Source organism: Mesoplodon bidens, assembly GCF_964165515.1.
Source record: "Mesoplodon bidens genome assembly, chromosome: 5".
Taxonomy (NCBI): domain Eukaryota; kingdom Metazoa; phylum Chordata; class Mammalia; order Artiodactyla; family Ziphiidae; genus Mesoplodon; species Mesoplodon bidens.
The window spans coordinates 60,594,166-60,620,763 of record NC_138161.1 but is presented as its reverse complement, the minus strand read 5'-3'; the positions used below and the strand labels follow the sequence as shown (position 1 = coordinate 60,620,763).

The window sequence follows — 26,598 nt, the reverse complement described above, 5'->3', positions numbered from 1 at the left end:
GGCCCGTGGGGGGCTCGCGCTGCGTCCCGACCCCCGACATGCGCGCGGGGCGAGAAGGGCTCCACGCTGCCCCGGGTGCATAAAGAGCTGGGCATTCAGGTTCATACCGGATGGCCTTTGCCCGCCTCCTTCACCTTTTCCTGTTTCCTTCATTCCCTCTTCTTTCCTTGCCCTCCGAATTTCCTTCGGACCCACTGGTCAGACTCCTGTGACTTGCTTTTTAACTCTGACACCTGTGTCGGAGAGTTAGGCTTGCGTCTTCTTTTTAGAAGCCTTTCTTTTCCTTTCTGAATAGGAACGATTCTCCCATACCCGCTGTCCCCTTCCCCCTCCCCCCACTGCGGTTACAGTGGGATACGGTCCTTCGAATTTATTAACTTTATCTGGAGATAAGAGAATGCATAAACCTATATGTGGGATCCCAGATAATGACTTCCAGCTTACGTTCTCATGCTGTTTTTACTATTAAGTAGATATATTGACCTAACACCACACAAAACTAGACAGTTGTGGCTAACTTAAGTTTGCGGAAAAAAGACAGTTGCTTACTTATCAAAGTACAGATTTCTTGAATAAACCCTTCCGCGAGTAACATAGATTCTGAAACATATTTGTACCTTTGCTTTTTCTTAAAAAGCAATCAAGCAAACAAGCAAACCTGCTTTTTGAAGGATCAACAGGCTGTCATGCACTCTAATCACTTTGATGACTTTTTCCTCCTACACAGGACGCGTGTTTAATGTAGTACAGAGTTGCTGTATGGGATGCATTTGGTGTTTCCCTTTATTTGTGAAGTACTTTAAAAGTAATTGTTACAAAATAAGCAAAATACTTTGTAATGATTGCACTAATGAAACCAGGAACAGTATCCTGTCTCAGGAACAGTGTGTAAAGAAGAACTTAATCTCACGTTTTGCTCTAATCTAAGCAGTATGACTTTTTTATACATAGGTATTACATTCTCTCTATATTTAAAAAAGAAGTTTTATAAAATCCAGACATGCATGCAGCCTAGAACATTCTTTGGAATAAAAGCACCTCATTGCAGGGCTTCAGGGGAGCATAGGATTGAAATGCTATAAATAAAATTCCATGGAATTTTAAATTTTAAATTTTAAATAAAATGTCATGGAAATAAAATTCTAAAGTTGCAGACTGTGCAGTCAGTGAAATAGGCAGGTAAGAGAAATTGATCTGCTGTTTTCCTATTTTCAGACCTTAGCATTGTCAACAAGGGAAAAGAAACATAAGAAAACTGAGAATGTTTAACTCAAGTTAGGAGATAGGCTTCAACAGGCAATCAGCTCAAAATTGTTGCTTATAAACAGAGACTGAATCAAGCTTGGGTCTTAACCATATCTTTCATGTCTTACCTCTTCATCCTCTAACCCAGTGGTTCTCAGTCTGGACTGTACAGTAGAATCATCTTATGTACTTTTACATTTTAATGCCCAGACTGCTAGCCCCAGAGAGTCTCTTACTTTTGATGTGGGGTTAACCTCAGCTGTAGGTGTAGTTTTTAAAGCTCCCCAGGTGTTTCTATTCAGCAGTCAGGGTTGAGAACTACTATGTGTCTAGAACAATGTCCAATCTACTAGGCTTGCCTTCCAGGCTCTTCTAAATTAGGCCTTCACTCATGTGTCCAGCTTTCCCCCCACTACTTCCCAACATGAGCCGCCTTGTGGTCCCACAGATACGCAGTTCAGATCCCTGCTTTTGTTAATGACATTGGTCTTTCTCAGCATATGGATGCCCCTCCCTGTGCGCCCTCTCCCCAGTGACAACAGTTCTAACCCTAAACTTTAATGAAGGTTTTCCTGGACAGCCCTTTCTCTTTAGTGACTGGCTCCCTTTGAACTTTTAATCCACATGTTGTTTAAAACACTCCCTTTGTGGTTACATCATGTGGTGGCTTAACTTTCTTTTTCTTTAATAAATTTATTTATAACTTCTTTTGTATATGTGTTTCATTATTCTCAAACTTAACAGCAAGGAGTATTTTATTTTTCGCTCTTCTACAACAGTTTGCTGTGAGTTGGATTGATTTGCTTTGAAACCTCCCCACTCTGCCTGCAACCATAATTTCAGGTTTGATTCCATCCCAGATGTTTCTGTCGTCGTAGCTTCCTCACACCTTAACTCACATTGAATTCATGTATGGATGTCAGTTTCTTCCATGTATTTTCCTGACTTCTTCAGTAGGTTGATTATTTTCTGTGGCCCCATAACAGCTTGTACTTATTTCTGTGTTAACACTAATCACATTGCCGTTGAGTATGTGTTTATCCACCTTCTCCATGAGCCTGCTACCCCTAGAGCATCCACATTGAGAGCTCCAGGAGGTACGATTCATATTCTTAAATACCATTGCAGCCTGTGGAGCTAGAACCCCGTGAACATAGCAACTGTGTTCTCTTCATCTTTGTACTTCTGGGACCTAACATAGCACTTATTAGTAGGCACTCAAAGAATGTTTGTGAAATGAGTAAATGACTGTTGTGTTATGTATTATGCAAAGATAACCATATACATCTTTAGCATAGGTTGATTTGGCATTAACTGATTTCACTATTAAATATTTTTATGTCCTAGACTCCTATTATGGATTTATTAAGGATTAGTGGAATTTAAGTAATTATGGTTATGATAGATCGCTTAAACATGTAATCATCCTTCCAATATGTATGGAAATATATGCCTTGAGTCTTTTATTCTGAGCTCTGGAAGTCGACTCTTGTTATCTGTAAACAAGATATCTGTGGAACTCTAAGAGAAAAGCTGTTAACTGTCCAATTAGATAATTTTTCTTTTTCTCATTAAATTTTCCATATGGGTACAATTGCACTACTTCAGAAGTCCAGATCTTTTAATTAGATCAGTAGGGCATAATAAGTTGCTCCTATTAATGTGCTAATATCCTGTTTTTAATTCAGTTCATCAAGTATTTATTGAGTGCTTACCATGTGTCCAATACTCTTAGGTGCTAAAGAGAATACAGAAGCAGTAAATGGTGTGGACTGAGCTCTCAAGAAGTTTTTAGACTTATTGTGAGGATTGGAGAGCATCATATCAAATAAGGGACTGAACACAACATTCATTAGCTAATTTAAACGTAAGTACTCAAAATTGATGATGCAGTCATTAATACCATGTAAAATTAAGAAAGACCAGATATTCCTTCAATAGACATTTATTACTCCCATACTGAATACTACTTGTTGAGCATACAAATATGGAAGTTGTGGTGTCTACCATTTAGAAGCTTACGGTCTAGTGGGAATGGCCAATAAGCATATAGAGTGTATTTCCTGTTAAGATACTGTGGAGTATGTATTATGTCAGGATGTCTGGGACTAACCTCTAGGGATCAGAGAAAGTTTCAAAGAGAATAATTAGGAGTTCCCAGTTGGAAAGTTGATATGAGCATTCCAAACAAAGTGATAGGTGCAAAGGCATGGAAATGAGAGAGGGCATTTCTTGATTAAGGAGCTACAAGTAGATTGTCATGGTAGAAAGTGGTATGTTAAAGAGCATGGACGTTGGGGTCAGACGTGTGAAGTCAGACATGCAAACTTTTATTCCTGAGAGGTCTGAGCCCTGGCAGACCTTGTCTGTGTAATGTAGCAGCAGTGTGGTAATTTTGCTGCTAGTATTAGTAAATAGAGGTGCCCCAGGGTTCTCCCAGTTCCCACCTATGCTCCTTGTGACTTCCCTTTTGTCTATTACCTGGCTGCATGAGGAGCCCCAGACAGCCTTCCCTCCAAATTAGTGAAGCCATTATTGGGTCCCTTGGCAAAAGCAGTCTCCCCTTAGCTACTATAATTTCTTAAACAGCAGAAGCCTATAGTGAAGGTGACAGGGAGAAGAAATTTGTAGTGTAACCATGAGAGGTACCACTTCTACCTCTACTCCACTTGCAGGATTAATTTCTCTTTGGTTAGAGCAGCAGAAATTGTCTTTGGCTAACTTAAGCAAAAAAGGGGGATTTATGGATAGATACTGGTAAGTTCATGGAAGTGAAGGAATGTAGAACAGTGAAGCCTTGGGAAGACCAGAGAAAGCAGCTTCTAGGATCACATGGGTCTGTGGGGCTAACTCAGCCTCAGCCAGTTCTCCTCCTTGTGCACCGAGTCTTGTTGGTCAGCCCTGTGCCCACCCCAGAGGTGAGCCCATGTTTGATAGTCATATCAGACCTCAGGAATCAGACAGAGAAGCTGTCCAAAGGAAGAGCGACGTGGTATTGCCAGAAGGCCAAAAACAAGATATTTCCTACAGAGTTCATAGGATCTGTCAGTGTGGAGATCTTGATGTGTGAGCTTGATGTAAACAGTTTTAGGAATAAAAGCCATGTAACAGGGAGTTGAAGAGTGAATGGGAAGTGAGGAAGAAAGGACAGTGAGTATAAACTACTTGTTCAGGGAGCCTGATGGTGGGAAGGGAGAAGAGAATAGGAACATCTAGAATCTGTGGCAAGGTCAGAAAAGGGAAAAAAAAAATTTTTAATCTTTTAAATAGGAAAAAAATGAATAATATATTTTGATGTAAAAGCACTAATGGGGAAGGAGAGATTAATAATATATGAGAGAAAGGATATATTTTTGTAACAAAATTGCTAAGAAGTGGCAGTGAGAGAGTCCAGAACAAAGGTAGAAGGTTTAGTGTTAGCTGGAAATATTAGGGAAGGTTTTATAGAAGAGGACATATTTGCACTGGGCTCTTTTTTTTTTTTTTTTTTTTTTTGCACTGGGCTTTAAAGAGTTAATAGGATTTGGATAAGCAGAGCAAAGTGGAAAGGTTGTGTCAGTGGGAAAATAGCATAGATTTAGCAAAAAATAAACTAGCTGATAAGGAGCACAGGAAAACATCTGTCTGAATTGGGGAGGAGGGAAGAGTAGATGATGTGATCAGCTATATAACCCTGCTCCTCTGTGCGTTGTACTAGGTAGAAATGGATGAGTGAGCCCTGCAATAAAGAAGTCAGTGTGAGGTAGAGTCATGAAAGGTAGGACCCAAGAGTTTGGATTTGATACAGTAGATGTTGGAAAATGGTACTGTAGATTCTGGAGCAGGACAGGCATGTGATGGGATACAGTGCAATGGAAAGATGAATGAGACATTGGAGTATAAAACCATTGAAAAATAGGGAAGAGACTGGGAGCAAAAAAGAGCCAGACCTGTGTAAAATGGGGACTCATCTAAGGTGGTAGTAACAAACATGAGAAGAACACTGTGAAACAAATTAATAGGATTCGGTGAGAAGATCTGAAGGTTACTTTTGAGTTTAAAGCCATGTTAAAATTTTGGTGTCGTTGATAAAATGGAGAAATTGGAAATAGGTCTCTTAAGAGGCAAGGCCATTTGACATGTTGCAAACAGACTGTTGTTTACTGGTTTTGAAATGAATTGCTCTGAAGAGAGCTTTGCCTAACCAAAGATTTGGAACAAGATCAGTGTTGAAATGTAGCTTTATTGTAGAAAACATAACAGCTTTTACACAGAAACAATTTGAAACTTTGCAGGGAAAAAGCAAATAGAAAAAAGCATTCAGCCTCGGAAGTCAAAGTGAGAGAAAGACAAGGATTCATGTTAGAGAAAGATGATGCATAATTGGAGAGAGGAAGACAGCCTGGGAGAGAGAATTTCAAGAAAAGGCGGAGATCAGCAGCCTCAAATCCTGCAGAGACGAGAAGACCTTTGACTTGGTGAAAAATAGTCCCTGACCTCTAAGGAAGCAGTTTTGGCTAGCAGGAGCAATCAGAAGGCGTACTGCCATGGGGTTTTTAGAAGAGACTGGCCAGTGAAGGAAAGGTGAGACGTTTCGTAGAAAAGGAGGAAAGAAACGGAATGATAGACAGAAAAGGCAGTAAATTCCAGTTTAATATGAGGAAACTCTGTATTTTGGAAACAAGAGAGAAATGGTTAAGGAGGGAATATAGTACTAAAGAGGAAAGAACCAAGTATAGAATCTCTCTCCACCGGTGGTGGAATTAGCTTTAGGTTGTTCTGGTAGCCTGAAAGGACAGATGTATAGACAGAGGTCTGTTACCATAAATGTAGGATCCAGTTAAGGAACGTGAACCAGATGACCTTCATCTTCTCAGTGAATTCGGGGGGAAATGGAAGAAAGGCAAGTAAAGTGTCTTTAGCTCTTGCTACATACCAGACACTTTGCTTGATCCATTAAACGTATTATCATGTAAACTCCTAAGAGTTCTTTGAGGGGTTGGTGATAATCTCCCAATTTTTTTTTCCCCCCTGGTACGCGGGCCTCTCACTGCTGTGGCCTCTCCCGTTGCGGAGCACAGGCTCCGGATGCGCAGGCTCAGCGGCCATGGCTCACGGGCCCAGCCGCTCCGCGGCATGTGGCATCTTCCCGGACCGGGACACGAACCCGTGTCCCTTGCATCGGCAGGCGGACTCTCAACCACTGCGCCACCAGGGAAGCCCTAATCTCCCAATTTTAAATGTGAGGATGCTAAGACTTCCAGGAATACTTACTTTTAAAACCAAATAGCTAGTAAATGTCAACTTTGAGATTTGATCCTCTGATATCAAAGGCTAGTCTCATTCCACTCTACCATTCATTCATTAATGTGAGGTGAAGAATATGGGGAACTTGAGGGCATCTGTATTACTGATTACAGTGGCAGTGCCTCAGAGTCACTTGAGGAACTTTAAAAAGCTCCTGCACCTTACTGATTACCCACTATATTAGTCAGACTTCTCCAGAGAAACAACAGGATATATGTCACAAGATGAGTCTGGAGCATCTTACAGTGCCAAAAAGTGAGAAAGTACTAACGAGTGTTAATAGGAAATTTGAGGAGGACAGTTGGTGGAGAAGACTACTACTTTTACAACTTAAATCCTTCAGAATGATTGGAGTAGTTTAATATAAGGGTGTTTTATTTGTATAATGAAAAAATCCAGTTAAATAACAAGAATAAGAAAATGGGAGAATAAGGACACATCCTTATTAGTGTTGAAAAGCTGGGAAAGGTGTCATCTAAAGATGAAAAACATTGAGGACTTTAGGAGAAATGAAAAGCATATAGGAGCAGGTTGATGACAAACCTTATAGCATTGAGAAATCTGCAACCTGATACAGGCTTAAAGCAGAAACACTAGAAAAGTGAGTTTTGCCAACACAATTGTGGAAAACCCCAATTCTCAGAGACTTTGAAAAATTGAGGTTGGCTATCTTAGTCCATTTTGGTTGTTACAACAAAATACCATAGACTGGGTGGCTTATAAACAGCTGAAATTTATTTCTCACAGTTCTGGAGGCTGGGAGTCCAGATCAGGGTGCCAGCATGGTTGGATTCTGGTGAAGGCCTTCTTCTGAGTTAGGCCTTCTTCTAAATAAAAAACGGCCTACTTCTTGCTGCATCCTCACAAGGTGGAAGGGGCAAGCGACTTCTCTGGGCCTTGTTTTATAAGGGCACCAATCCCATTCATGAGGGCTCTGCCCTCATGACCTAATCATCTCCTAAAGGTCCCACCTCTTAATACTGTCACCTTAGGGATTAGGATTTCAGCATATGAATTTGGGGGAGTGGAATGCAAATATTCAGATGGTAACAATGGTCAAAAGGTAATTAGTTACTGGATTTTAGAACAACTGTACTAGGCCTAATTAGAATAGCTAATTACAGTGTTTACTCTCGGGCTAAGCTACTAGAACTTATTTATATAAATTGGGTGTATCTCCATCTTGGGCTTGAGGGCCAGAGAGAGAATCAGGGTTATGCCTCAGAGAACTTCTAATTGCCCCTGTGACTGTAGGGCTCCTTCCTTCAGAAGTTACCCATCTAGCTGCTCCTCTCCATCTCTGCATGATACTCTGGATAGCCAGCACTCTCATAATCAGCATACACTTGCATGATGGGGAGAAGAGTGATATTCACATATATTAAAGCAGTGGTTGTTAGTGGTGCATGCCCATTAAAAGCACCTAGGGAGCTTTTCTTTCTTTTTTTTTTTTTTTAAGATGATTTCTACAGTGCATCCAGAGTTGAGAACCACTGTGCTGGGGAAACCAACTTTAGCTATCAGTTCTATTAACCAAGACTAACTAAATATTTAAGGAAAATCAAGAGGGTGAAAGAGGGATACCAAGCTGAACAAACAGAGGAATTGATTTTTGAGAAAACAAATTGAATATAATAGATAAAAGATAATATTTGTTATTCAAAAAAATCCTGAAAGGTTTTAGGGGATGTAATTTCCATAAAATAACAATGGGGTGCTATGAAAAAGAACAAGACAGTTTTTGGAAATTGAAAACATGTTTTCTGAAATAAAAACTTTAATAGCAGGCTGAATAGCAGCATGGTTGTAATAGATGACTGAATTAATGAACTAGAAGATCAGACCAAGGAGTTCTTCCAAAATGTGGTACGAAAGAACAAAGAAGGAAACTATGAGCTGTTGGACATGACATATATATCTAGGAGGAGAACTAATACTCTAGAACTAAAATTCTGCACAATTTCAGTAAGTCTTTGGCAGAGGGGAGATGGTGGGCATTTGGTGGGTAAGAATTAGAGGGTGTTAAAACTTCTGTAGTGGTAGAAGAGGAGACCATAGATACTGTTTTTAATAGGAAGAAAATTTGTTTAAATTTAATATTAGTATATCTTAAGTTATTGATATGTGATTCCTTTTCTGTCAGCTTTATCCTCTCAGCTTTGCTTTTCTTTGTGTGTCAGTTTCATCCTCAGACTGGCTTCCCTCTTTTGCAAGATGTCTGCAAGTTCAGTATTTAGAATTACCTGCTTTCTCTTTAAATTGGAGAGAGAAAGGGCACAGCTACCCACATCATCAAAGAAAAGTTCTGAGCTTTGCTTTGATTGGATAGGTCAGAGACCAGTCACTGTTGTCAGAAAAAAAACCATTTGCCAAGACCTGCCAAGGCCTACTACTGAAGCACAAGGGCTGTGCTGGGGAGGGGTACATACCTAAGTGAGAATTGGAGAAGTTCATGGAGTGGAGAGGAGAAAATGTCTAACAAATGTCCACTACAGTATGCTTCTTAAAATTGTTAAGGATATTTATGAATAGAATAGATATAGAAGGAAAGAAGATATTGAGGAAAATAAACAAAAAGCCAGCCAAGGAAAAGTAAAAACTTAGTGGAGGAGGGAAGAGAAAAAAGCAAAATATGACCAAATGTAGCAATAGTTACAATAAATGTGACTGTAATACATTCTCATTTTTTTTAAAAAAGCTCTTAAATTATGTAGAAACAAATCTCCAGATTTGTGTTATTTTAGACAAATATAAACAAAATAATGCAGAAAGGTTGAAAATAAAATACACACATACATACTCCAGGCAAATGTTGAATGGAAGAAAATGCATAGTAATTTGTTATCAAAATTTAATTCCAGGCAACAAACATTTAATTTAGAATAGTTGATAAAAATTTATACCTAAGGAGCTAAAAATACACACTCTTCTCAAATACTCATATAACACTTAACAAAAATATATCATGTAACAGGGCTACACAGAAAATCTCAAATTCTGAAAATTGAAAATTTTTTATTGCCAGTTGTAATGCAAGGAAATAGTTCTCTCTCTCTCTCTGTGAGAACACACACACACACACACCACACACACACACACACTCTTAACAAATGTGGAACCAAAAAAGAAGAAATATAACTTCTTGGAAAGCTTTTTACTTTACCTAAGTTTGAAGAGGATATAAAAGTTGAAATTACAAGGAAGAAAAAGTCAGGGTAATAAAAACAAGCAAATCATGGAAAAAAGAAATATAAATGATTTATAATATGTGAAAGGGTATTCAGCCTCATTAGTCCTCGAGATGCAAGTTAAGCAATAATAAGATATTTTGTGTTGCTTTGGACTGAAAAATTTAAAAGATGTTGATTGTACCCGTTTTTTGTCAGCATTGTTTTTAATAGCAAACAAAACAAAACAAAACCCAGAAGTAAAAAAGCAAGAGGGATAACAACATTGTAAATCAACTATACCCCAATAAAAATTAAAAAAAAAAATTTTTTTTTTAAATAAAATAAATAAAAAAGAAAGAGGGATAAAGAGTATTCATCAATGGGTAACAGCTAAATAAATGATGACTCATCCATGTTACACAATGCTATGCAGGTATTAAAAAGAGTAAGTTAAATTGATATGTACTTACTGGAAAGATGTCCACAGTGTATTTCTAAGTAAAAATAAAGCAGATTTCAGAGTGACATAGAGCATGATTTAATTTTTATTAAAAAAGTTGTGCATGTGATAATACATATATGTAAATAACTCTGTAGAAAGATCAAGAAAATTGATGTCAAATTGATTACCAACTGGGAGAGTGTAGAATGAATAGGTGGTAATGGGGACTTTGATTTTCCTCCTTGAAAAAAGGGATGTGGTTAGGGGTAATGTTTATTTTTTTGATTTTCAGTATAGCATTTAAAAAATAATATTTAAGTGAAACTGTATACTATTTAGAAATTAATAACTTGAAAATATTACCTATCAAAATTTATGGGCTGTGGACAAAGTTGTACCTTGAGGAAATATTATAGCCTTAAATGCATTTATTAGAAAGACAAAAAATTAATTCATAATGCATACATGTGGCAAAAATTAAAATTGCATTTGAAGATATACACTAGGTCTCCTGTGTACTGTGTCCCCCATTTCCCTTCCTCAAAGGCAGTCCTTCCAGAGAAATTCTGTGCATCATTTATTAACATATGTTCTCCTCCCCATCCCAAAGGATAGGTATTATATACAAGTTTACTTGTAACATTTATTTATTTATCAATATTTATTATTTATTTATTTACTTATTTGCTAGGGCTGCCATAACAAAATACACAGGCTGGATAGCTTAAACAAGAAAAATCAATTTTCTTAAAAGTTCTTGAGGCTCAAAATCCAAGATTAAGGTGTCAGCAGGTTTAATTTCTTCTGAAGCCTCTCCTTGGCTTGTAGATGGTTGCTTTCTCCTCACGTGGTCCTCCCTATGTCTGTGTGGTCTGCATTCTAGTCTCCTTTTCTTATAAGGACACCAGTCATCTTGGATTAGGGCCTACCCTAATGACCCCATTTTAACTTAATTACCTCTTTAAAGATCCTATCCTCAAATACAGTCACATGCTGAAGTATTGGGCATTAGGACTTCAACATGTGGATTTGAGGGAGATACAATACAGCCCATAACAAATAAATAGGTAAATAAATAAATAGATAAATAAATAAAATTGATTATCAGTACTTATAACTACATTGTATGGGTGGAGCTATTAGGTTGATCCGTCTGAAATTGTAGTTTCTAGAGGCAGAAAATATCGCATATGGGCAGTTTCAGGGGTTCAACATGATACTGTGACATATTTAATCAGTCTCCTTTTGATGAGCATTTCCGTGTCTTTGGTTACTTGAATATCCTTGAGTAAATGTCTCTGCCACATACATACTTGTGGTAAATTTCTAGGAGTTGTTGCATTAAAGAGGTATGTGTTTCTGTGGACCAGGTGTGGGTCCACATTATGTCAGGAGGGAGTTGGTCTGGGCACTGTGCTACAGGCCTTCCTGACAGGGGCAAGGGCACCTCAGCAGAAAGAGACTGGAGCTGTAAGGACAGAGGCAGAAGGCAGGTGGGGAGAGTGCAAGAGATTGTGTGGCGGGAGGCATTACCTCCATTAAAGGGACTGTACTGATACATTCTCAATGGATTATTTTGTGACTAGAAATGACTAGAGGATTTTTATTATGTAATTGTGACCAGTAGAGTCATGGGATCTGCCCTAAATTTTATCCAAGGAGCAGGATCACCCAACAGAGGAGATTTGAACTGGGACTGGAAGATATTTTATACTATTTGCATTTTATGTGTCCTGCTCTTTCACTATAACAGTTACTCATATGTACATAAATAATTGCTTGGACATACATAGGAAAAATACCTGGAATTGATACCACCAGACTGTTAAGAGCAGAAGGGCACTGGTACTTCATATACATCTGTGCTGTTTAAAATTTTTACAAAGAGCAAGGATTATTTTTGCAACTGAATTAAAAAAAAAAAAGAAGCTTTAAAGCATGGAATTCTCTTTGAATTTAATTATGATATAGTTTCTGAGCCAGAAGTATCAATATTTGTAGTTTGTATGGGCAAGAGCAAGGAAAAGGTCTGAAAAATGCCGAACTGTTTACAGTGGTTATTCCTGAAGAGTGCAGTTATAGAGCTAAATAACTTTTCCATTTAACTTTATACATTTCTAGACTCTTCAAAAATGATTTTTTAAATGATACTGTAGGGGCTTCCCTGGTGGCGCAGTGGTTGAGAGTCTGCCTGCTGATGCGGGGGATACGGGTTCGTGCCCCGGTCCGGGAAGATCCCACATGCCGCGGAGCGGCTGGGCCCATGAGCCACGGCCGCTGAGCCTGCGCGTCCGGAGCCTGTGCTCCGCGGCGGGAGAGGCCACAACAGTGAGAGACCCACCTACCACACACACAAAAAAAAGAATAAATAAATAAATAAAATTTAAAAATAAAATAATACTGTATTGAATATTTGGAAGTTGCTAAGAGAGTAGATGTTAAAACTTCTCATCACAAGAAAAAAATTTTGTAACTATGTGTGGTGATGGATGTCAACTAGACTTATTGTGGTGAGCATTTTGCAATATATGCAAATATCAAATCATTATGTTGTATACTTGAAACTAATGTTATATGTCAATTATATCTCAATAAAAACATTCTTTATACAAACAGGTTGCTTGTGTAGCTTAAAAATAAAAATTTAAAACTGCATTCAGCAAATTACCATGCCCTTGGCTTATTTCTTTTTCTTGAGATATAGTTTCACTCAACGGCCCAGTAAAAGCAGGACTTCATTTCATATTCTTATATATGTCATAGCATCTCAAGGTTGGCATTTATGAAAACTCCATGACTAATTGCACCCAACATGATTGTGGGAGCCAACAGACATTGTTAAAGGACGTAATATTTCTTTAACGGCAGAGAAAATTAGAACTTCTGATAGCAGTTACAGAAAGCAGAAGACAACACAGCACACTCATAAGCAGCTCCTCAAGTTCCCACCAAGATGGAAAGCAGCTGCTGAAACCACATGCATAGAGGAAGGATTCTTTTGGGTATGAAAAGCACCCCTGTGCTATTCCCACTATTAATATATATATGCCAGATTTCAAGATTTAATGAATTGAACCCCGTAGACCAGGTAGGAGGTTATTAACCTAAAATGCTGGAGAAGATAAATGCAAATAGTAGCTCATCTAGCAAAATACAGAGATCAAAGCTGCCTCAAAGCACTAAATAAGATGATAGCGTACGTATATCCAAGAAACTAAACATAAATGCTGTAATCACAATTTTGAATGACATGGAGAAATGCTCACCTTAAGTAAAAAAACAGAATATAGCATTGCCTATGGCCTAACATTTTAATGACTGTGACCCAGACCAGGAATTAATGCTTAATTGCGTTGTAATTTCCATGGATCATATTCTAGTTCAGTAGTGTAAATCATTTTGATTGGAGAGGACTAAGGATTTATTATAGATCTCATAAAGAAATGGAACATTTTTTTTGTCATATATATATACAGATAGAGAGAGAGAGAACGAGAGATAACCTATCACAGTCTACCCATATCACCTCTACCATTTCAAGTGAAGTGTAGAAACTCTTACATCCATATAGGTTCCTTTACTCCTGTGCTTGTCAAATATAATTGGCTTAAGTATTTCCTGTATATACATTGAGTGGCACATAAACAGGTAGGGTTATAATTTTTGTTTCAACCATGTATTTCTAAAAGCATGTGTGTGCGTGCATGTGTGTATATAAAGAGATTTTGATTGAAGTATAGTTGATTTACAATATTAGTTTTAGGTGTACAGAGTAATGATTCAATATTTTTATAGATTATACTCCATTTAAGCTTATTACAAAATAATGGCTATATTTCTCTGTGCTGTGCAGTAAGTATATCCTTTTTGCTTATTTATTGTATAAATAGTAGTTTGTATCTCTTAATCCCCTATCCCTCTCTGGTCCCTCCCCCTTCCCTCTCCCCACTGGTAACCACTAGTTGTTCTCTATATCTATGAGTCTGTTTCTATTTTGTTATATACATTTGTTTGTTTTATTTTTTAGATACCACCATAAGTGCTAACCTAGGGTATTTGTCTTTCTCTGACTTACTTATTTCACTAAGCATAATACCCTCTAGGTCCATCCACATTGCTGCAAATGGCAACATTTCATTTTTTATGGCCAAGTAATACTCTATGTTTTGGTATAATTCACCTGTGAATCTGTCTGGTCCTGGACTTTTGTTTGCTGGGAATTTTTTAATAACAAATTCAGTTTCACTACTAGTAATCAGTCTGTTCATATTGTCTATTTCTTCCTTATTCAGTCTTGGGAGGTTGTATGTTTCTTCAGGTTTGGGAAGTTTTCAGCCATAATTTCATCAAATACATTTTCAACCATTTTCTCTCTCTCTTCTCCTTCCAGGACCCCTATAATGTGAATTTTGGTATACTTGATATTATCTTAGAGGTCTATTAAAGTATTCTCATTTTTAAAATTTGTTTTTCTTTTTGCCATTCTGTTTGGGTGATTTCCATTATTTTATTTTATTTTAAAATCTTTATTGGAGTATAATTGCTTTACAATGGTGTGTTAGTTTCTGCTTTATAACAAAGTGAATCAGTTATACATATACGTATGTTCCCATATCTCTTCCCTTTTGCGTCTCCCTCCCTCCCACCCTCCCAATCCCACCACTCTAGGTGGTCACAAAGCACCAAGCTGATCTCCCTGTGCTATGCGGCTGCTTCCCACTAGCTATCTATTTTATGTTTGGTAGTGTATGTATGCCCATGCCACTCTCTCACTTTGTCACAGCTTACCCTTCCCCCTCCCCATATCCTCAAGTCCATTCTCTAGTAGGTCTATGTCTTTATTCCTGTCTTACCCCTAGGTTCTTCATGACATTTTTTTTCTTAAATTCCATATATATGTGTTAGCATACAGTATTTGTCTTTCTCTTTCTGACTTACTTCACTCTGTATGACAGACTCTAGGTCCATCCACCTCACTACGAATAGCTCAATTTCGTTTCATTTTATGGCTGAGTAATATTCCATTGTATATATGTGCCACATCTTCTTTATCCATTCATCCGATGATGGACACTTAGGTTGTTTCCATCTCCGGGCTATTGTAAATAGGGCTGCAATGAACATTTTGGTACATGACTCTTTTTGAATTATGGTTTTCTCAGGGTATATGCCCAGTAATGGGATTGCTGGGTCATATGGTAGTTCTATTTGTAGTTTTTTAAGGAACCTCCATACCGTTCTCCATAGTGGCTGTACCAATTCACATTCCCACCAGCAGTGCAAGAGTGTTCCCTTTTCTCCACACCCTCTCCAGCATTTATTGTTTGTACATTTTTTGATGATGGCCATTCTGACTGGTGTGAGATGATATCTCATTGTAGTTTTGATTTGCATTTCTCTAATGATTAATGATGTTGAGCATTCTTTCATGTGTTTCTTGGCAGTCTGTATATCTTCTTTGGAGAAATGTCTATTTAGGTCTTCTGCCCATTTTTGGATTGGGTTGTTTGTTTTTTTGTTATTGAGCTGCATGAGCTGCTTGTAAATTTTGGAGATTAATCCTTTGTCAGTTGCTTCATTTGCAAATATTTTCTCCCATTCTGAGGGTTGCCTTTTGGTCTTGTTTATGGTTTCCTTTGCTGTGCAAAAGCTTTGACGTTTCATTAGGTCCCATGTGTTTATTTTTGTTTTTATTTCCATTTCTCTAGGAGGTGGGTCCAAAAGGATCTTGCTGTGACTTATGTCATAGAGTGTTCTGCCTATGTTTTCCTCTAAGAGTTTGATAGTGTCTGGCCTTACATTTAGGTCTTTAATCCATTTTGAGCTTATTTTTGTGTATGGTGTTAGGGAGTGATCTAATCTCATACTTTTACATGTACCTGTTCAGTTTTCCCAGCACCACTTATTGAAGAGGCTGTCCTTTCTCCACTGTACATTCCTGCCTCCTTTATCAAAGATAAGGTGACCATATGTGCGTGGGTTTATCTCTGGGCTTTCTCTCCTGTTCCATTGATCTATCTTTCTGTTTTTGTGCCAGTACCATACTGTCTTGATTACTGTAGCTTTGTAGTATAGTCTGAAGTCAGGGAGCCTGATTCCTCCAGCTCCGTTTTTCATTCTCAAGATGGAACATATTTTAAAATTGCATATCTACGTAGCCACTGTTAAAACATTTTAAGTAATTGTAAAATGCTTAGGAATGCGTTAAACAGCAGCAAGACAAATACAGAGATTGGAAAGATCTTTCTCAACCCATGGACAAATGATGTTTAAGCAATGTGCCATAAAATATTTTTAATTAAGACACTTTAATTCCAACTTGAAATTTTTATAAGAATTAGGTTTTTCTCTTCATAGTATCTAAAGACACAATTACAATTAACCTTTACCACTAATTTGCTTCTCGATGGGAAGAAGATGCAACTTGCCACTGAACGTTAAACTAACTCTTCTCTTAAATAAATGCCAGTACTTTTTGGTGGCTTCACATTTTCCTTGTATTAGGGAAATTGGGGGTGACTGGTAACTAAGTAGAATTTTGAAATTATATGCTGAAAGAAAGCAGATGTACAAAGTGACGAAAAAGATGAATGGGTGGAGAGTTTCAAATTACCCAGAGACTTCTATCAAACAGTTTTTTTTTAATTTAAGATCTTGATTGAGATTAATTCACATACCATGAAGTTTACCATTTAAAGAGTAATTCAGTGGTTTTTAGTATGTTTACGGAGTTGTGCAGCAATCACCATTATCTAATTTTAGAACATTTCATCATCCCCCAAAGACCCCCCCCCCTTCCTCATTAGCATTCACTCCCCATCCTTTTCAACCCCTGGCAACCACTTTCTTTCTCTATGGGTTTACCTGTTATGGACATTTCTTATAAATGGAATATATAAAGGTCACAATATGTGACGTTTTGTGTCAGACTTCTTTCATTTAATATAATGTTTATAATAAGGATCACCCATGCGGTAGCATGTATCAGTACTTCATGTCTTTTTATTGCTGAATAATATTCCACTGTGTGGATATATCACATTTTATTTACTTGTCACCTGAGGACATTTCGCTTGTTCCAACTCTTAAACTATTATGAACATTGCTGCTACAAATATCCATGTACAAGTTTTTGTGTGAGCATGTATTTTCAACTCTCTTGGGTATATACCTAGGTGGAATTGCTGGATTATATGGCAGCTCTGTGTTTAACTATTTGAGGAACTGCCAGACTGTTTTCCAAAGTGACCACACCATTTTACATTCCCACCAGCAATGTGTGAGGTAGTAGCACATTTCTGAATATATACATACATTTTTTCCAGCTTTATTGAGGTATGATTGACAAATAAAAAGTATATATATTTAAGGTGTATAACATAATGCTTTGATATAAGTATACATTGTGAAATGATTACCACAGGCAAGCTAATTAACACACCTGTCACCTCACATAGCTACCATTTGTGGTGAGAACAATTAAGATTTTCTCTCAGCAAATTTCAAATATACAATACCTTATATTAACTATAGTCACCATGCTGTACATTAGGTCTTCAGAACTTTCTCAATGTATAACTGATTGTACACTTTGACCATTTCCTCCACCCCCTGGCCCCTGGTAACAACAATTTTACCCTCTGTTACTGTGAGTTCGACTCTTTTAGTTTCCACATATAAGTGAGATCATACAGTGTTTGTTTGTCTGTGTCTGGCTTATTTCATTTAGCATAATGTCCTTCAGGCTGATCCATGTTGTTACAAGTGTCAGGATTTCCCTTTTTTTAAGGCCGAATGATATATACATACACATATATATATATCACATACAATATACAAAATAATACATTCATATAGTACAGTATTTTCTTAACCCATTCATCTGTCAGTGGGCACTTAGGTTGTTTCCATATCTTGGCTACTGTGGATGATGCTGCAATGAATGGAGTACAGATATTTCTTTGAGATAGTGATTTATTTCCTTTGGATATATACCCAGAAGTGTGATGCTGGAACATATGGTAGTTCTATTTTTAATTTTTTGAGGAACCTCCATGCTGTTTTCCATAATGGCTGTACGAGTTTATGTTCCCACCAACAGTGCAGGAGGGTTCCCTTATCTCCACACCTTCACCTGACACTTATCTTTCAACTTTTTGATAATAGCCATTCTAACAGGTGTGAAGTGAGATCTCTTTGTGGTTTTGATTTGCATTGACCTGATGATTAGATGTTGAGCATCTTTTCACATACCTGTTGGTCATTTGTATGTCTTCTTTGGAAATATATATTCTTCTTTGAATATACATATATATATATATTTATTTATTTATTTTATTTTTTGATATGGACCATTTTTCAAGTCTTTATTGAATTTGTTACAGTAGTGCTTCTCTTTTATGTTTTGGTTTTCTGGCCACAGGCATGTGGGATCTTAGCTCCCCGACCAGGGATTGAGCCTGCACCCCCTGCATCGCAAGGCGAAGTCTTAACCACCGGACTGCCAGGGAAGCCCCTGAATATATACTTTTAAAAGAAACTTCAGGGAATTAAGTGGCAGTGACCTCGAAAGAGCCTTTTGAGATGCTGGTAATGTTCTATATATTGATCAGAGTGGTGGTTACATGATTGTATTCATGTATAAAAATGCATGAGGGGGCTTCCCTGGTGGCGCAGAGGTTGAGAGTCTGCCTGCCGATGCAGGGGACACCGGTTCATGCCCCGGTCCGGGAAGATCCCACATGCCACGGAGCGGCTGGGCCCGTGAGCCATGGCCGCTGAGCCTGCGCGTCCGGAGCCTGTGCTCCGCAACGGGAGAGGCCACAACAGTGAGAGGCCCGCGTACCGCAAAAAAAAAAAAAAAAAAAAAAAAAAATGCATGAGGAGTTCCCTGGTGGCCTAGTGGTTAGGATCACGGGCTTTCACTGCCGTGGCCTGCAAAAAAGCATGGAGCAGTGAACTTAAGTTAGTGACTTACTGTACGTAAGTTATATTACCAGTAAAAAAAAAAATATCCTAACTGCATTGTCCTTTTTTCTATTTCACTGTAGACCGGGGGACTTCATTTTACTTCAGACCAGTGGTGCTAGGCTAGTTTCTCGGATTGCTAGTCAAGAACCACTGATTTTAAGATAAGACCTGAACACATTCATTAGGCATAGAAAATTCCTTTACAGTCTGGTCCAGGTTCTCTTTCTGCCCTCCACACCCCTGGCCCTCAGTAGTGAATGTGCAGGGTCCTAACCACTGGACCACCAGGGAATTCCCTAAATTTGCTTTTAAAAACTTTTTATTTTTAAAATAATTATAGACTCAGAGGAAGATACAAACACAGTACAAAGAGTCCATGTGCTCTTCACCCCTCTTCACCCAAAGGTGACATCTTTTATAACTGTAGGACAATACCAGAACCAGGAAGCTGACATTCATTAACCTATCTTTTAATTCATCTTTCACCTTTTAACTTATTTTTTACATTCCCTGTGTTGTCCAGTACAGTAGCCACTAGCCACAAGTAGCTATTTAAATTACTTAAGAATATATAAAATGAAAAATTTAATTCCATGGTCTCACTAGCCCCATTTCAAGCACTTAATAGCCACGTGTGACTAGTGGTGACCATATGGAAAGTAGATTTTCCACTGCACAAAGCTTTTTTGGAAAGCCCTGATCTAGACTGTATTCATCTTTATTTCTGCAATTGCTAGGCAGTGTACGTACTCAATCCATACTTGAACAGTTGAGTCTAGACCTACCCTCTTCTTTTGCACATGAAAAAACTTAGGCCCTGCGTTATGGTAAATAAAATGGACTATAGCTATTGAGTAGCAAATCTGAGACAGAGCTCAGGTTTCCTAAATCCAAGTTCACTGGTCTTTTCAAGTGGACCCTAATTTGTAAGCTCACCAATTTGTATCAGTTTTAGAGGAAGGAGTGTTAAAGTAATGTAATACATTCTAACTTTGGGGTGTATAAGAATCAACTAGGAAGCTTGTTAGAACTGCGTATTCCTGGACCTCTCCCTCCCATGATTCTGATACATTAGGTCTGGGGTGGGGTGTAGGAATCTATATTTTAAACATAAGCTTAATCAAGACTGTGTGGTGATAATATAAGGATAGATCAGAATATAGAGCAACAGAATAGAGAGCCTAGAAACGGAACTGCACTGTTACAGATGTTTGACTTTTAACAAAGATGCCATTGAAGAAAGGAAATCTTTTCAAGCAGTGGTGTTGGATCAATTAAATATCCGTATGAAAAACAAATAACTTTGACCCCTACCTCATGCCATAAATAATATGGATCATTGACCTAAATATTATTATTAATTAGTAATTAATTTATAATTAATTATAAACTTTCTAGAAGCAACCATAGGAGAATATCTTTGGGATGGGTAAAGTCTTTTTGGACAGGATACAAAAAGAAATAATCATAAAAGAAAAAATTGACAAGAAAAAGTGATGTTATATTTTCATCAAGAACTTTTGCTCACCAAAAGGCACATTTAAGAAAATGCATAGGCAGGGACTTCCCTGGCAGTCTAGTGGTTAAGACTCCTTGCTTCCTGTGCAGGGGGCACAGGTTCCATCCCTGGGTGGGAAACTAAGGTCCCATGTGCCCTGAGGTGGAGCCAAAAAATCAATTCAAATCAGAGAATCAATGAACTTGAAGAGAGAAAATAAGAAAATAAGAAAAAGCATAGGCAAGCCATGTAATAGGAGAAAGTATTTGCAAAATATATTTCAGACAAAGGACAGGTGTCCAGAAGATATGTCAGTTAATAACTCAGAATATATAAAGACTTCCTATAAATCAATAATAAAAAGATAAACAGTCCAATTAAAAAACTGGTTAAAGATATGAACAGACAAAAGAAGATCTACAAATGGTCTTAATAGGCACATAAAAAGCATTCAAGGGAATTCGTGGCAGTCCAGTGGTTCAGACTCTACGCTTCCACTACAGGGGGCATGGGCTGGATCCCTGGTTGGGGAACTGAGGTGCCGCAAGCTGCATGACGCAGAAAAAAAAAAAAAAGCATTCAATATCATTAGTCATGATACCGCTGTATACTCACCAGCATGGCTAAAATTAACAGGCTGACAAAACCCAGTACTGGTGAGGCTGTGGAGCAACCAGCAATTCTTCTACATCGCGGGCGGTGTAAAATGGTACTACCACTCTGGAGAAAGTGTGACATCTCTTGGGTAGATACCTAGGAGTGGAACTTAAGGGGACGTGATAAACAATTATACTTGTAGGTATTTACCAAGAGAAATGAAAGACTATATCCACAAAGAGACTTACGCAACAGTGTTCTTGGGTAGCAGCTTTATTCATAGTAGCCAAAACATGGAAACAATCCAGGCGTCCGTGAACAGAAAAATGAATGAACAAATTGGGTTATAAATTCACACACAATTATATATTCGTACTCAGGAGTAAAGAGGAACAAACTACAAATGAATTTTAACAACATGTTGAGTAAAAGTTTGAAACAGCATTCTCAGTTAATACATTATAAAGCTCTGTGGTGAAAAAAATGAGAAGGCTGGTCACCTCTCTGGGAGTAGGGGGAAGGCCCTGAGTAGGAAGGGTCATGAGAGAACTTTCTCTGATGATAATAATGTTCCATAGCTTGCTAGGGGTTGTGTCACACAGGTGTATGCATTTGTCAGAACTCTCTGAATGTTACACTAAAATCTGTGCATTTGACTAATATGTAAGCTTTACCCTGAGGGGGAAAAAGTTTTAAAAGATGTAATTTTGATGCAGGTGATCTGAAGGCCACACTTTGAGAACCACTGGGTTTGACCGATTTCAGAAATAATTCTTTCTTACCATGAAAAATAGTAATCCATAGATTACTAATGTAACGTTTTGACAATTTTCAAAAATTCATGGCACCTTAAATATTTTAAAGGGTATATTTGTATTTAGTTACATAAATATTGTATTAAAAGTGCCATTTCCTTATTAGTAGGTTAATTAATAAGTGGACAAGGATTTATGACAATATTATATAGTTCTTCATTCCAGTAAATGTTCTTTTTTAGTGTCAGGAATGCAATTTTAATATCAGGAGGTAATGGACATGGAAATAATTTTGCACTGAATTAGATTAATTGAATTGGTTAAAATGTGCTTTGAGATGGATATTTATAGTGACATTTGGTAAACTGGATCATTTTGATTCGCCGTTATATTCCTCTTTCAGTAAACTACTGGCTTTCACCACAGTGAAGTTTATTGAATGTGTTTACTTATGTGATAAGCCTCTAGTGTCATTTACTTTAAGATTCTAGGTGTTAAAAAAAATTAAAACTTTTACTTCATGTATCTTAATTGTAACATGAATCTGCAAACTTGCAAAAGGGCTACAGGGGAACAACTGGAACTGTGATATTAATGACCAAATGCTGACTCATGTGGGTATGAGGCAAATCTGACCTTACTGGTTTATAGGTAAAATTATCAGGTCAACTCTCATACCACATCACAAATAATCTCTCCTACAGTAGAGTATTGGTCAGGTCCCTGAAATTTCACCAAGATATCTGCCTGTGCTTTCAAATTGTCCTGATAAGAACCACCTGGGGGCACTCATTAAATTTCAGGTCCCTCCCTCAGAGATTTGAATTCCTTCCTTAGAGACTGATTCAGTGGGTCTGGGATGGGCTGAGAACCTGTATTTTTAAACTAGTACCTTCAGATTATCAGGAACGTTTAGGAAATATTGCCCTAAAGAGGAGCTAAGTTTGTCCAAAAAAAAAAAAGAAGAAGAAAAGAAAAAGAAAAAAATAATCACCCAGAGACCTTGTTGAAAATACAGATTCCTGGGCCCTACCTAGCACTTCTCATTTGTCTGGGATGAAGCCCCCATATATCTGCTTTTTTTTTTTTTTGGCCATGCTGCAAGGCTTGTGGGCTCTTCGTTCCTCAACCAGGGACTGAACCCAGGCCCTGGCAGTGAAAGCGCCGAGTCCTAACCACTGGATCACCAGGAAATTCCGCCCCCCCCCCATATTTGCATTTTTTAAGAGCACAGACAATGCGCAGATCTGAGGGCTGTCTTCCTGGTGCCTTAGTGGTAGGTCCTTGAGTAAGTTTTCAGTCATTCGCACAAGAGAGAATGGGGAAGTAGGAGATTGAAGGAAAGATAATTTTAGAATTGAGGACAGCGGAGGGCAAGGAAAACTGAGCATGCATGAGAAAGGGGAGAATCACCTTCTGGAGACTGTCCAGTGGCTGCTGTGCTACCATCTTTGTGCAGGGTGGAGCACTCATAACCCACGGGGAAGTGACTTTTGAAAGCAACCAGGTTTATTAACTTTTGAGAGGTGGGGAGAATTCAGGATCATTTGTATGCCATGGAAAATCTGCCTGCCTGCTCTAGGTTGCTAGTCCTTGTTTTCCACGCTGCTAATGGAAACCTATAAACATTCACTGATTTTTCTCTTGTGTAGTAAGAAGAAAACACAACTTATAGACCATCTTCTGGCAGAAGATGATAGATTTGGATCAGAAACGGGAGGCGTTGGAAGCCAGGAATCAAAAGTGAAGAAATTCTGCAAGCCCTTGGGTGAGAAAGGTGACAGGGATTGATTTATTTACTCACGTGTCCCACATTGTCATTCTATGGTTATCTAATGTGAACTTGTTTTTTAGGCTGATCTGGACCTTCATAAATGTTAGGGAGAAGGTGGAATAAGCTGCTGGAAATGGGTCTAGAGCACACATTTCTCCTCAGGCTGCTTCAGTTAGTACTTTTCTGTCAGCACCTTGTCTGCATCTACTTCTTCTTTCCCAGGACCCTTCCCCCTCCTTTCTAGAGCTAAAGGCTTAACCTGAAATACCTCATTAATATCCATGGCTAATGTTGATTAAATTCTTACTACAGCTAGGCACCATGCTGTTGTCCTCTCCCTGCATTATTTCATCATTCCTTTCTTGAAACAGCCCAATAATCTAGATACTGTGATTATGATCCACTTTCGAGATGAAGCATCTGAGAGGTTCCAAGACGTTACATAACTTGCCCAGGACCTCACAGCTAGGAAATGGCAGAACCAGATTTTAAACTCACGCTGACTTCAGTTCCTTACTTGCTGCCTTCTTTTTTTCTTAAAGAGAAAATAGGAAACTGCTCTTGCAACCTCCTCCAGTGTATCAGAACAGGTATCCCAACTTGACAGACCTCCTTTGAAAAGTTGTCAATCCCTGGGATTTAAAAGCATTAAGGTTGTCATTACAAAATTCTTAAAAATCAGAAAAGAGAAAGAAGTCACCTATAATATTCCTGGCCTTATATAACTGTGATTAATATTTTAATGTATTTGCTTTCAGGCTTTTTTGGCATAGGTGTATATTTCCATATTGTACATATATTATTTAGTATCATGATATTTTAAATATAAATAGGATTTTCACACTCAAACTCAGATTTTAATGATTCTCAAGTGGTAATGTGTAAGACTTCTAGCAGTTTGAAATGAAAGAAGCCTGGCAAATGAGTGAATGAATAAATGAATGAATGCTTGCTTCCATGTATGGAATATTATATATTTGTGTACTTGTCACTTTTGTTTTTTCTGCGTTCAGAGAGGAGGACCATTGTTTTAAATTTTGTGTCATGAACAAACAGTATCATGAACAAAGAACGTACTCTCCCAACAAGTGTGTTTTACCTGTCTTTTCAGGTCTTGCTCAAATCTACACCCCCTTTAGGCTTTTCTTGATTTCCAGACCTATAATGACCTTTCTCTCCTCCAATCTTCTCAAGCACTTTCTGGCTATACCTCACATATGACATTTACCATGTTCTCCACCTGCTGGTTATAATAATTTTTGTCCTATCTTCTTATACTTATCTACAACACCTAATCCAGTGCTTTTTCATGATGTCACTTTTATTTCTCAGCATCTTGGTATTCAAACCAAATTGCTATTAATCAGTTTCTCCAAGATACTAGAATGCCTTTAGACTTTCTGACATGTCTTTCCATGCCTTGTAGGTTCCTATCACTGTAACCATGCCAGAAATGACAGAGAATGAGACTCCTACAAAAAAGCAGCACAGGTATGAAGACACAATCCAAAAATAATACAGTTTGGCAGATAAGAGACAGAATTAGTCCCCACTTTGCTAAATAGTAGTCCTTTAGGGAACTTTCATTTGGATGCCTAGAAAACCATTACTCTTCAAAAATAGGTGTGGATAAATATAAATAGATTTACTGAAAGGGGTACATAATTAAAATTTACCTGTCCTTTAAATTCTACTAGCAGTGTAAGAAATAAAATGACTATCAGTAGTTAAAATAGTATAATACCTAATCTATGCTAAATGTTTAGTTTCTCCTGAAATTTCTACTTGCATTCAATATTAGTCTTTGTGGTGGACACTAAGTTCACTTAGGCAGCAGTCAGTTTGAACCGACATTTTGTGACATTACAAACCATTAATGCCAATATGCACATTAGTACACTATTAGTTCTGATTCTTTGTATAATACCTCCTTCAAAATTTCTAGCATTTTGGGCAATGTTTCTGCTTAGAATTGCATGGCCAATGCTTCCATTATTAAATATTAAAATCATTATTTTCTTTCCTTACCAAATAGCTATTAGAGAATTCTTATGTACTGAGTAATTGTACATAAAAGGGAAAATTGGTGTTTTTAGTAGATTAGCTTTTAAGAAAATGTAAGAGTTTGGATAACCTAAGGTACATAAATGCAAAAGATGGCTCAGATGCCAGTTGTTAGTGCATGAGTGCTAGTGACTACCACACTTCCCTCCCTGGGGATTACAAGGTTCTTCTGTACCATTGCTTGTTTTCTGTACATACTCATCCCTACCCCTGGCCAGGTGCCAGAGCAAACATCAGAAATCACCTACAGGGACTTGCCTGGTGGTGCAGTGGTTAAGAATCCACCTGCCAATGCAGGGGACATGGGTTCAAGCCCTGGTCTGGGAAGATCCCACATGCCCCAGAGCAACTAAGCCCGTACGCCACAACTACTGAGCCTGCACTCTAGAGCCTGTGAGCCACAACTGCTGAGCCTGCGAGCTGCAACTACTGAAGCCCGCATGCCTAGAGCCCGTGCTCCGCAACAAGAGAAGCCACTGCAATGAGAAGCCCCTGCACTGCAACAAAGAGTAGCCCCCGCTCACCGCAACTAGAAAAAGCCCACGTGCAGCAATGAAGACCCAATGCAGACAAAAATAAATAAATAAATAAAAATAAATTTATAAAAAAAAATCACCAACAGTTGACCCTTGAACAGCGTGTAGCTACGGGTATAGCCAGACCTCCTATTCACAGTTCTCCATATCCACGGTTCCATATCCATGGATTCAACCAACTGCGGATCCTGTGGTACTGTAGTATTTACTGTTGAAGAAAATACAAGTATAAGTGGATCCGTGTAGTTCAAACCCCTGTTG

General features: G+C 38.1%; 1 protein-coding gene across 2 annotated transcripts in view; it reads left to right on the top strand.

Annotated features, from left to right (window-relative positions):
* Positions 1-26,598, top strand: part of USF3 (upstream transcription factor family member 3) — a 46,935-nt gene that overhangs the window by 318 nt on the left and 20,019 nt on the right. The window contains exons 2-4 of one of the 2 annotated variants that reach the window (XM_081235765.1): positions 2,981-3,112; positions 23,616-23,731; positions 25,164-25,228. In XM_081235765.1, coding sequence (XP_081091891.1) covers positions 25,182-25,228 — 47 coding nt within the window. In that variant the 5' untranslated portion in view covers positions 2,981-3,112; positions 23,616-23,731; positions 25,164-25,181. Of the gene's footprint in view, positions 1-2,980; positions 3,113-23,615; positions 23,741-25,163; positions 25,229-26,598 lie in introns of both variants that reach the window. The other variant, XM_081235766.1, reaches the window with a different exon arrangement.